Source organism: Seriola aureovittata, chromosome 9 (genome assembly GCF_021018895.1).
Source record: "Seriola aureovittata isolate HTS-2021-v1 ecotype China chromosome 9, ASM2101889v1, whole genome shotgun sequence".
NCBI lineage: Eukaryota > Metazoa > Chordata > Actinopteri > Carangiformes > Carangidae > Seriola > Seriola aureovittata.
In genome coordinates, this window is record NC_079372.1 from 20316244 (window position 1) to 20329517 (window position 13274).

At 29.0% G+C, this 13274-nt stretch overlaps 1 protein-coding gene across 1 annotated transcript in view; it reads left to right on the top strand.

The window, feature by feature from the left end:
• LOC130174398 (uncharacterized) overlaps nt 1-13118 on the top strand; it is a 33852-nt gene extending 20734 nt beyond the window's left edge. The window contains exons 8-9 of the mRNA XM_056384182.1: nt 12087-12234; nt 12526-13118. Of these exons, the coding sequence (XP_056240157.1) occupies nt 12087-12234; nt 12526-12545 (168 nt within the window). The 3' untranslated portion in view covers nt 12546-13118. The remainder of the gene's footprint in view (nt 1-12086; nt 12235-12525) is intronic.
• The last annotated feature ends 156 nt before the right edge of the window (nt 13119-13274 follow it).

The following is a 13274-nucleotide window of genomic DNA, read 5'->3' on the forward strand; positions in this document are numbered from 1 at the left end:
CCTAAAAACGTCATTGTATAATAAGTCATAAAAAGTCATAAAAACGTCATAGTATAATAGGGCATAAAAAGTCATAGTATAGTAAGGCATAAAAAGTCATGAAAACGTCATTGTATAATAAGTCATAAAAAGTCATAAAAACGACATAGTATAGTTAGGCATAAAAATTCATTGTATAGTAAGGCATAAAAAGTCATAGTATAGTAAGGCATAAAAAGTCATAAAAACGACATAGTATAGTTAAGGCATAAAAAGTCATAGTATAGTAAGGCATAAAAAGTCATAGTAATAGTAAGGCATAAAAAGTCATAAAAACGACATAGTATAGTAAGGCATGAAAAGTCATAAAAACGTCATAGTATAGTAAGGCATAAAAAGTCATATTATAGTAAGGCATGAAAAGTCATGAAAACGTCATAGTATAGTAAGGCATAAAAAGTCATAAAAACGTCATAGTATAATAGGGCATAAAAAGTCATAGTATAGTAAGGCATGAAAAGTCATGAAAATGTCATAGTATAGTAAGGCATAAAAAGTCCTAAAAACGTCATTGTATAATAAGTCATAGAAAGTCATATAAACGTCATAGTATAGTAAGGCATAAAAAGTCATAGTATAGTAAGGCATAAAAAGTCATGAAAACGTCATTGTATAATAAGTCATAAAAAGTCATAAAAACGTCATAGTATAGTAAGGCATAAAAAGTCATAAAAACGACAGTATAGTTAGGCATAAAAAGTCATTGTATAGTAAGGCATAAAAAGTCACAAAAACGACATAGTATAGTAAGGCATGTAAAGTCATAGTATAGTAAGGCATAAAAAGTCATAAAAAAGTCATAGAATAGGAAGGCATAAAAAGTCATAAAAACGACATAGTATAGTAAGTCATAAAAACGTCATAGTATAGTAAGGCATAAAAAGTCATTGTATAGTAAGGCATGAAAAGTCATGAAAACGTCATAGTATAGTAAGGCATGAAAAGTCATGAAAACGTCATAGTATAGTAAGGCATGAAAAGTCATGAAAACGTCATAGTATAGTAAGGCATAAAAAGTCCTAAAAACGTCATTGTATAATAAGTCATAAAAAGTCATAAAAACGTCATAGTATAATAGGGCATAAAAAGTCATAGTATAGTAAGGCATAAAAAGTCATGAAAACGTCATTGTATAATAAGTCATAAAAAGTCATAAAAACGACATAGTATAGTTAGGCATAAAAAGTCATAGTATAGTAAGGCATAAAAAGTCATAGTATAGTAAGGCATAAAAAGTCATAAAAAGCACATAGTATAGTAAGGCATAAAAAGTCATAAAAACGACATAGTATAGTAAGGCATGAAAAGTCATAGTATAGTAAGGCATAAAAAGTCATGAAAACGTCATAGTATAGTAAGGCATAAAAAGTCATAGTATAGTAAGGCATAAAAAGTCATGAAAACGTCATTGTATAGTAAGTCATAAAAAGTCATAAAAACGACATAGTATAGTAAGGCATGTAAAGTCATAGTATAGTAAGGCATGAAAAGTCATAAAAACGTCATAGTATAGTAAGGCATAAAAAGTCATAGTATAGTAAGGCATAAAAAGTCATGAAAACGTCATTGTATAATAAGTCATAAAAAGTCATAAAAATGACATAGTATAGTTAGGCATAAAAAGTCATTGTATAGTAAGGCATAAAAAGTCACAAAAACGACATAGTATAGTAAGGCATGTAAAGTCATAGTATAGTAAGGCATAAAAAAGTCATAAAAAGTCATAGTATAGTAAGCATAAAAAGTCATAAAATAGTAAGGCATAGAAAGTCATAAAAAGTCATAGTATAGTAAGGCATAAAAAGTCATAGTATAATAAGTCATAGAAAGTCATAAAAACGTCATAGTATAGTAAGGCATAAAAAGTCATAAAAACGTCATTGTATAGTAAGTCATAAAAACGTCATTGTATAGTAAGTCATAAAAAGTCATAAAAACGACATAATATAGTAAGGCATGAAAAGTCATAGTATAGTAAGGCATAAAAAGTCATAAAAACGTCATTGTATAATAAGTCATAAAAAGTCATAAAAACGTCATAGTATAGTAAGGCATAAAAAGTCATAGTATATCAAGGCATAAAAAGTCATTGTATAGTAAGGCATAAAAAGTCACAAAAACGACATAGTATAGTAAGGCATGTAAAGTCATAGTATAGTAAGGCATAAAAAGTCATAAAAAAGTCATAGTATAGTAAGGCATAAAAAGTCATAGTATAGTAAGGCATGAAAAGTCATAAAAAGCACATAGTATAGTAAGGCATAAAAAGTCCTAAAAACGTCATTGTATAATAAGACATAGAAAGTCATAAAAACGTCATTGTATAGTAAGGCATAAAAAGTCATAGTATAGTAAGGCATGAAAAGTCATAAAAACGTCATAGTATAGTATGGCATAAAAAGTCATAGTATAGTAAGGCATAAAAAGTCATATTATAGTAAGGCATGAGAAGTCATGAAAACGTCATAGTATAGTAAGGCATAAAAAGTCATAGTATAGTAAGGCATAAAAAGTCCTAAAAATCACATAGTATAGTAAGGCATAAAAAGTCCTAAAAAGCACATAGTATAGTAAGGCATAAAAAGTCATAGTATAGTAAGGCATAAAAAGTCATAAAAACGTCATTGTATAATAAGTCATAAAAAGTCATAAAAACGTCATAGTATAGTAAGGCATAAAAAGTCATTGTATAGTAAGGCATAAAAAGTCACAAAAACGATATAGTATAGTAAGGCATGTAAAGTCATAGTATAGTAAGGCATAAAAAGTCATAAAAAAGTCATAGTATAATAAGGCATAAAAAGTCATAAAAACGACATAGTATAGTAAGGCATAAAAAGTCATAAAAACGACATAGTATAGTAAGGCATAAAAAGTCATAAAAGAGTCATAGTATAATAAGGCATAAAAAGTCATAAAAACGACATAGTATAGTAAGGCATAAAAAGTCATAAAAACGACATAGTATAGTAAGGCATAAAAAGTCATAGTATAGTAAGGCATAAAAAGTCATAAAAACGTCATAGTATAGTAAGGCATAGAAAGTCATAATATAGTAAGGCATAAAAAGTCATAGTATAGTAAGGCATAAAAAGTCATAAAAAAGTCATAGTATAGTAAGGCATAAAAAGTCATAGTATAGTAAGGCATAAAAAGTCATAGTATAGTAAGGCATAAAAAGTCATAAAAATGTCACAGTATAGTAAGGCATGAAAAGTCATGAAAACGTCATAGTATAGTAAGGCATAAAAAGTCATAAAAAGCACATAATATAGTAAGGCATAAAAAGTCATAGTATAGTAAGGCACAAAAAGTCCTAAAAACGACATAGTATAGTAAGGCATAAAAAGTCCTAAAAACTGCATTGTATAATGAGTCATAAAAAGTCATAAAAACGTCATAGTATAGCAAGGCATAAAAAGTCATAGTATAGTAAGGCATAAAAAGTCATAAAATCGTCATTGTATAATAAGGCATAAAAAGTCACAAAAAAGACATAGTATAGTAAGGCATGTAAAGTCATAGTATAGTAAAGCATAAAAAGTCATAAAAACGTCATAGTATAGTAAGGCATAAAAAGTCATAGTATAGTAAGGCATAAAAAGTCATAAAAAGCACATAGTATAGTAAGGCATAAAAAATCATAGTATAGTAAGGCATGTAAAGTCATAGTATAGTAAGGCATAAAAAGTCATAAAAACGTCATAGTATAGTAAGTCATAAAAATTCATAAAAACGACATAGTATGGTAAGGCATGAAAAGTCATAGTATAGTAAGGCATAAAAAGTCATAGTATAGTAAGGCATAAAAAGTCATAAAAACGTCATAGTATAGTAAGGCATAGAAAGTCATAATATAGTAAGGCATTAAAAGTCATAGTATAGTAAGGCATGAAAAGTCATGAAAACGTCATAGTATGGTAAGGCATAAAAAGTCATATTATAGTAAGGCATAAAAAGTCATAAAAAAGTCATAGTATAGTAAGGCATAAAAAGTCATAGTATAGTAAGTCATAAAAATGTCACAGTATAGTAAGGCATGAAAAGTCATGAAAACGTCATAGTATAGTAAGGCATAAAAAAGTCATAGTATAGTAAGGCATAAAAAGTCATAAAAAGCCACAGTATAGTAAGGCATAAAAAGTCAAAAAAACGTCAAAGTATAGTAAGTCATAAAAATTCATAAAAACGACATATTATAGTAAGGCATGAAAAGTCATAGTATAGTAAGGCATAAAAAGTCACAAAAAAGACATAGTATAGTAAGGCATGTAAAGACATAGTATAGTAAAGCATAAAAAGTCATAAAAAAGTCATAGTATAGTAAGGCATAAAAAGTCATAAAAACGACATAGTATAGTAAGGCATAAAAAGTCATAGTATAGTAAGGCATAAAAAGTCATAAAAACGTCATAGTATAGTAAGGCATAAAAAGTCACAAAAAAGACATAGTATAGTAAGGCATGTAAAGTCATAGTAGAGTAAAGCACAAAAAGTCTGACTAAAAAAGTCATAGTATAGTAAGTCATAAAAAAGTCATAAAAACGACATAGTATGGTAAGGCATGAAAAGTCATAGTATAGTAAGGCATAAAAAGTCATAGTATAGTAAGGCATAAAAAGTCATAAAAACGTCATAGTATAGTAAGGCATAGAAAGTCATAATATAGTAAGGCATTAAAAGTCATAGTATAGTAAGGCATGAAAAGTCATGAAAACGTCATAGTATGGTAAGGCATAAAAAGTCATATTATAGTAAGGCATAAAAAGTCATAAAAAAGTCATAGTATAGTAAGGCATAAAAAGTCATAGTATAGTAAGTCATAAAAATGTCACAGTATAGTAAGGCATGAAAAGTCATGAAAACGTCATAGTATAGTAAGGCATAAAAAGTCATAGTATAGTAAGGCATAAAAAGTCATAAAAAGCCACAGTATAGTAAGGCATAAAAAGTCATAAAAACGTCAAAGTATAGTAAGTCATAAAAATTCATAAAAACGACATATTATAGTAAGGCATGAAAAGTCATAGTATAGTAAGGCATAAAAAGTCACAAAAAAGACATAGTATAGTAAGGCATGTAAAGACATAGTATAGTAAAGCATAAAAAGTCATAAAAAGTCATAGTATAGTAAGGCATAAAAAGTCATAAAAACGACATAGTATAGTAAGGCATAAAAAGTCATAGTATAGTAAGGCATAAAAAGTCATAAAAACGTCATAGTATAGTAAGGCATAAAAAGTCACAAAAAAGACATAGTATAGTAAGGCATGTAAAGTCATAGTAGAGTAAAGCACAAAAAGTCTGACTAAAAAAGTCATAGTATAGTAAGGCATAAAAAGTCATAAAAACGACATAGTATAGTAAGGCATAAAAAGTCATAAAAACGTCATTGTATAATAAGTCACAAAAAGTCATAGAAACGTCATAGTATAGTAAGGCATAAAAAGTCATAGTATAGTAAGGCATAAAAAGTCATATTATAGTAAGGCATAAAAAGTCCTAAAAACGTCATTGTATAATAAGTCATAGAAAGTCATAAAAAAAACGTCATAGTATAGTAAGGCATAAAAAGTCATAGTATAGTAAGGCATAAAAAGTCATAAAAACGTCATAGTATAGTAAGGCATAAAAAGTCATTGTATAGTAAGGCATAAAAAGTCACAAAAAAGACATAGTATAGTAAGGCATGTAAAGACATAGTATAGTAAAGCATAAAAAGTCATAAAAAAGTCATAGTATAGTAAGGCATAAAAAGTCATAAAAACGACATAGTATAGTAAGGCATAAAAAGTCATAGTATAGTAAGGCATAAAAAGTCATAAAAACGTCATAGTATAGTAAGGCATAAAAAGTCACAAAAAAGACATAGTATAGTAAGGCATGTAAAGTCATAGTATAGTAAAGCACAAAAAGTCATAAAAAAGTCATAGTATAGTAAGGCATAAAAAGTCATAAAAACGACATAGTATAGTAAGGCATAAAAAGTCATAAAAACGTCATTGTATAATAAGTCACAAAAAGTCATAGAAACGTCATAGTATAGTAAGGCATAAAAAGTCATAGTATAGTAAGGCATAAAAAGTCATAGTATAGTAAGGCATAAAAAGTCCTAAAAACGTCATTGTATAATAAGTCATAGAAAGTCATAAAAACGTCATAGTATAGTAAGGCATAAAAAGTCATAGTATAGTAAGGCATAAAAAGTCATAAAAACGTCATAGTATAGTAAGGCATAAAAAGTCATTGTATAGTAAGGCATAAAAAGTCACAAAAACGATATAGTATAGTATGGCATGTAAAGTCATAGTATAGTAAGGCATAAAAAGTCATAAAAAAGTCATAGTATAGTAAGGCATAAAAATTCATAAAAACGACATAGTATAGTAAGGCATAAAAAGTCATAGTATAGTAAGGCATAAAAAGTCATAAAAACGACATAGTATAGTAAGGCATAAAAAGTCATTGTATAGTAAGGCATAAAAAGTCACAAAAACGATATAGTATAGTATGGCATGTAAAGTCATAGTATAGTAAGGCATAAAAAGTCATAAAAAAGTCATAGTATAGTAAGGCATAAAAAGTCATAAAAACGACATAGTATAGTAAGGCATAAAAAGTCATAGTATAGTAAGGCATAAAAAGTCATAAAAACGACATAGTATAGTAAGGCATAAAAAGTCATAGTATAGTAAGGCATAAAAAGTCATAAAAAGCACATAGTATAGTAAGGCATAAAAAGTCATAGTATAGTAATGCATGAAAAGTCATGAAAACGTCATAGTATAGTAAGGCATAAAAAGTCATAAAAAAGCACATAGTATAGTAAGGCATAAAAAGTCGTAGTATAGTAAGGCATAAAAAGTCATAGTATAGTAAGGCATAAAAAGTCATAAAAAGCCACAGTATAGTAAGGCATAAAAAGTCAAAAAACGCAAAAGTATAGTAAGGCATAAAAAGTCATAAAAACGACATAGTATAGTAAGGCATAAAAAGTCATAGTATAGTAAGGCATAAAAAGTCATAAAATCGTCATTGTATAACAAGGCATAAAAAGTCACAAAAAAGACATAGTATAGTAAGGCATGTAAAGTCATAGTATAGTAAAGCATAAAAAGTCATAAAAACGTCATAGTATAGTAAGGCATAAAAAGTCATAAAAACGACATAGTATAGTAAGGCATAAAAAGTCATAGTATAGTAAGGCATAAAAAGTCATAAAAAGCACATAGTATAGTAAGGCATAAAAAGTCATAGTATAGTAAGGCATGTAAAGTCATAGTATAGTAAGGCATAAAAAGTCATAAAAACGTCACAGTATAGTAAGGCATGAAAAGTCATGAAAACGTCATAGTATAGTAAGGCATAAAAAGTCATAAAAAGCACATAATATAGTAAGGCATAAAAAGTCATAGTATAGTAAGGCATAAAAAGTCATAAAAAGCCACAGTATAGTAAGGCATAAAAAGTCATAAAAACGTCAAAGTATAGTAAGTCATAAAAATTCATAAAAACGACATATTATAGTAAGGCATGAAAAGTCATAGTATAGTAAGGCATAAAAAGTCACAAAAAAGACATAGTATAGTAAGGCATGTAAAGTCATAGTATAGTAAAGCACAAAAAGTCATAAAAAAGTCATAGTATAGTAAGGCATAAAAAGTCATAAAAACGACATAGTATAGTAAGGCATAAAAAGTCATAAAAACGTCATTGTATAATAAGTCACAAAAAGTCATAGAAACGTCATAGTACAGTAAGGCATAAAAAGTCATAGTATAGTAAGGCATAAAAAGTCATATTATAGTAAGGCATAAAAAGTCCTAAAAACGTCATTGTATAATAAGTCATAGAAAGTCATAAAAACGTCATAGTATAGTAAGGCATAAAAAGTCATAGTATAGTAAGGCATAAAAAGTCATGAAAACGTCATTGTATAATAAGTCATAAAAAGTCATAAAAACGTCATAGTATAGTAAGGCATAAAAAGTCATTGTATAGTAAGGCATAAAAAGTCACAAAAACGATATAGTATAGTATGGCATGTAAAGTCATAGTATAGTAAGGCATAAAAAGTCATAAAAAAGTCATAGTATAGTAAGGCATAAAAAGTCATAAAAACGACATAGTATAGTAAGGCATAAAAAGTCATAGTATAGTAAGGCATAAAAAGTTATAAAAACGACATAGTATAGTAAGGCATAAAAAGTCATAGTATAGTAAGGCATAAAAAGTCATAAAAAGCACATAGTATAGTAAGGCATAAAAAGTCATAGTATAGTAATGCATGAAAAGTCATGAAAACGTCATAGTATAGTAAGGCATAAAAAGTCATAAAAAAGCACATAGTATAGTAAGGCATAAAAAGTCGTAGTATAGTAAGGCATAAAAAGTCATAGTATAGTAAGGCATAAAAAGTCATAAAAAGCCACAGTATAGTAAGGCATAAAAAGTCAAAAAACGTCAAAGTATAGTAAGGCATAAAAAGTCATAAAAACGACATAGTATAGTAAGGCATAAAAAGTCATAGTATAGTAAGGCATAAAAAGTCATAGTATAGTAAGGCACAAAAAGTCATAAAAACGACATAGTATAGTAAGGCATAAAAAGTCCTAAAAACTGCATTGTATAATGAGTCATAAAAAGTCATGAAAACGTCATAGTATAGCAAGGCATAAAAAGTCATAGTATAGTAAGGCATAAAAAGTCATAAAATCGTCATTGTATAATAAGGCATAAAAAGTCACAAAAAAGACATAGTATAGTAAGGCATGTAAAGTCATAGTATAGTAAAGCATAAAAAGTCATAAAAAAGTCATAGTATAGTAAGGCATAAAAAGTCATAAAAACGACATAGTATAGTAAGGCATAAAAAGTCATAAAAACGTCATTGTATAATAAGTCACAAAAAGTCATAGAAACGTCATAGTATAGTAAGGCATAAAAAGTCATAGTATAGTAAGGCATAAAAAGTCATATTATAGTAAGGCATGAAAAGTCATGAAAACGTCATAGTAGTAAGGCATAAAAAGTCCTAAAAACGTCATTGTATAATAAGTCATAGAAAGTCATAAAAACGTCATAGTATAGTAAGGCATAAAAAGTCATAGTATAGTAAGGCATAAAAAGTCATAAAAACGTCATTGTATAATAAGTCATAAAAAGATATAAAAACGTCATAGTATAGTAAGGCATAAAAAGTCATTGTATAGTAAGGCATAAAAAGTAACAAAAACGATATAGTATAGTAAGGCATAAAAAGTCATAAAAACGTCATTGTATAATAAGTCACAAAAAGTCATAGAAACGTCATAGTATAGTAAGGCATAAAAAGTCATAGTATAGTAAGGCATAAAAAGTCATATTATAGTAAGGCATGAGAAGTCATGAAAACGTCATAGTATAGTAAGGCATAAAAAGTCATAGTATAGTAAGGCATAAAAAGTCCTAAAAAGCACATAGTATAGTAAGTCATAAAAAGTCCTAAAAAGCACATAGTATAGTAAGGCATAAAAAGTCATAAAAACGTCATAGTATAGTAAGGCATAAAAAGTCATTGTATAGTAAGGCATAAAAAGTCATTGTATAGTAAGGCATAAAAAGTCACAAAAACGATATAATATAGTAAGGCATGTAAAGTCATAGTATAGTAAGGCATATAAAGTCATAAAAAAGTCATAGTATAGTAAGGCATAAAAAGTCATAAAAACGACATAGTATAGTAAGGCATAAAAAGTCATAGTATAGTAAGGCATAAAAAGTCATAAAAAGCACATAGTATAGTAAGGCATAAAAAGTCATAGTATAGTAATGCATGAAAAGTCGTGAAAACGTCATAGTATAGTAAGGCATAAAAAGTCATAAAAAGCACATAGTATAGTAAGGCATAAAAAGTCATAGTATAGTAATGCATGAAAAGTCGTGAAAACGTCATAGTATAGTAAGGCATAAAAAGTCATAAAAAGCACATAGTATAGTAAGGCATAAAAAGTCATAGTATAGTAATGCATGAAAAGTCGTGAAAACGTCATAGTATAGTAAGGCATAAAAAGTCATAAAAAGCACATAGTATAGTAAGGCATAAAAAGTCATAGTATAGTAAGGCATAAAAAGTCATAAAAAGTCATGAAAACGTCATAGTATAGTAAGGCATAAAAAGTCATAAAAAAGCACATAGTATAGTAAGGCATAAAAAGTCATAGTATAGTAAGGCATAAAAAGTCATAGTATAGTAAGGCATAAAAAGTCATAAAAAGCCACAGTATAGTAAGGCATAAAAAGTCAAAAAACGTCAAAGTATAGTAAGGCATAAAAAGTCCTAAAAACTGCATTGTATAATGAGTCATAAAAAGTCATAAAAACGTCATAAAAACGTCATTGTATAATAAGTCATAAAAAGTCATAAAAACGTCATAGTATAGTAAGGCATAAAAAGTCACAAAAAAGTCATAGTATAGTAAGGCATAAAAAGTCATAAAAACGACATAGTATAGTAAGGCATAAAAAGTCATAGTATAGTAAGGCATAAAAAGTCATAAAAAAGCACATAGTATAGTAAGCATAAAAAGTCATAGTATAGTAAGGCATAAAAATGGCATAAAATGTCCTAAAATTGTCACAGAATAGTGAGGCATAATAGGTCATAGTATAGTAAGCATAAAAAGTCATAAAAACGACATAGTATAGTAAGGCATAAAAAGTCATGAAAGCGACATAGTATAGTAAGGCATAAAAAGTCCCAAAAATGTCATAGTATATTAAGGCATAAAAAGTCATAGTATAGTAAGGCATAAAAAGTCATAAAAAGCCACAGTATAGTAAGGCATAAAAAGTCAAAAAACGTCAAAGTATAGTAAGGCATAAAAAGTCCTAAAAACTGCATTGTATAATGAGTCATAAAAAGTCATAAAAACGTCATAAAAACGTCATTGTATAATAAGTCATAAAAAGTCATAAAAACGTCATAGTATAGTAAGGCATAAAAAGTCACAAAAAAGTCATAGTATAGTAAGGCATAAAAAGTCATAAAAACGACATAGTATAGTAAGGCATAAAAAGTCATAGTATAGTAAGGCATAAAAAGTCATAAAAACGTCATAGTATAGTAAGGCATAAAAAGTCATAAAAACAACATAGTAAAGTCATATTATAGTAAGGCATAAAATGTCCTAAAATTGTCACAGAATAGTGAGGCATAATAGGTCATAGTATAGTAAGGCATAAAAAGTCATAAAAACGACATAGTATAGTAAGGCATAAAAAGTCATGAAAGCGACATAGTATAGTAAGGCATAAAAAGTCCCAAAAATGTCATAGTATATTAAGGCATAAAAGGTCATAGTATAGTAAGGTATAAAAAGTCATAGAATAGCAAGGCATAAAAAGTCATAAAAACGTCATAGTATAGTAAGGCATTAAAAGTCATAAAAACGACATAGTATAGTAAGGCATAAAAAGTCATAAAAATGTCATAGTATAGTAAGGCATAAAAAGTCATGAAAACATCATACTATAGTAAGGCATAAAAAATCATAAAAACGACATAGTATAGTAAGGCATAAAAAGTCATAGTATAGTAAGGCATAAAAAGTCATAGTATAGTAAGGCATAAAAAGTCATAAAAACGTCATAGTATGTTAAGGAATCAAATGAAATTTTATTGGAAGGCATAAAAATGACAGAAAACGTCATTTAGTATGGTAAAAAATGCCAAAAAACGTTGTTGTATTGTATGGTATAAAATTGTCAAAAAATTTCACAGTACAGTATTTCATAAAAATGTCAAAAAGCATCATAGTATGTCATAAAAATGTCACAAAACGTCACTGTATAGTATGTCATAAAAATGTCAAAAAACATCATAGTACAGTAAGGCATAAAAATGGCATAAAATGTCATAGTATAGTAAAGCATAAAACGTCACTGAAGTAATGGACCCTGTAACATGCACATGATGTTTCCTGGACATCATGTGTGTGCACATTTGGATCAGCTGTACACTCAGAGAAGGATTCCTGAAGGAAAACGATGGTTTGATTTAATTACAGGTTGTAGAGAAATGGTTCCACGACAGCTCGTACACCCTGGAGGCTGCTGCCGTCACCGGAGCTTTGATTTCCCTGGCAATTAAAGTGGTTTTATTCTGGGGTCTCATCAGACTGGTGCACAGCTTCGGCCAAGGCCTGAGGGAGAGGAGTAAGTACAGTCTGACATCACTGCTTTTTCTTGGTTTCAGTACTTCAGAAATTCCTCTGAGTGGAAAGACAAAACCAACTCTAAATGACAGGAACATGAACTACTGCAGTCACAAATTTCAACATATCCTGAACCTCTTCCTTCTTCATGTTTCATTATCACATTTTATATTCTGAGAAAAGTGACTTTTCCTGACTGTTCTCACCTTGAGGGTTTACTGGTATGTTGGTTAGAAAGCAGCAGAATGCAAAAATTGTGCTGTTTATTATACTTTTTTTTTTTTTTTTGCAGTGTTTGCACCCAACAAGTGATAAAAACACAGAGGGATCGTGAAACCAAGGACACAGCTGCACGCTGAGGGCCGAACAGCTCAGATTCATATTCAGCATTAACTCCACCAAATGACATCAAAAAAGCCTAATTTGCTGTTTCCTGTTTCCACTTTTATTTTATTTAGCTAACATTTCTTTTGTCGGTGTGCCTGTTGTATCCACAGGATGTGAAGAACCACAAATCATCTTAAGCATTTTTTGACTGAAACGATATGAAATGCCTTTGTAGCTTAAATTCGTAACGGTTTACAATTGTTCTCTGTGTGTAGTCACCAAAGTATTTTTTATGTGGCCAACAACCTCCATTTAAAAAATAGTTCTTATCTTAAAATAACCTTTCTGCAAATTATATTCAGTCGACTGATTTTAGTTTTGCTTTTTTAAATCGTAATTGTCTGACTTAAAGCTTGTGATTGTCTAGACTAGACTTTTTTGTCCAACACTGAAATATTTTTATTAATATTCTTTTTTACTAAACTTTCCGCTGCACTTTACTGCACTTGCTCAAGTGTTTTTTCATTCAAGGTTCTTAATAAAATATCAAAACCAGAATGATGTTGTGATCTGTTGCTGAAAAGGACAAGTGAACAGGAAGTTTATTATAGTTTCAGATGTATGAATTAGATCCAGATAACTTCTTCATTTAGTTTTACCTTAACAAACTGAACGACCTCAACCACAGTCATTTACAGCAAACATGAACCGAAG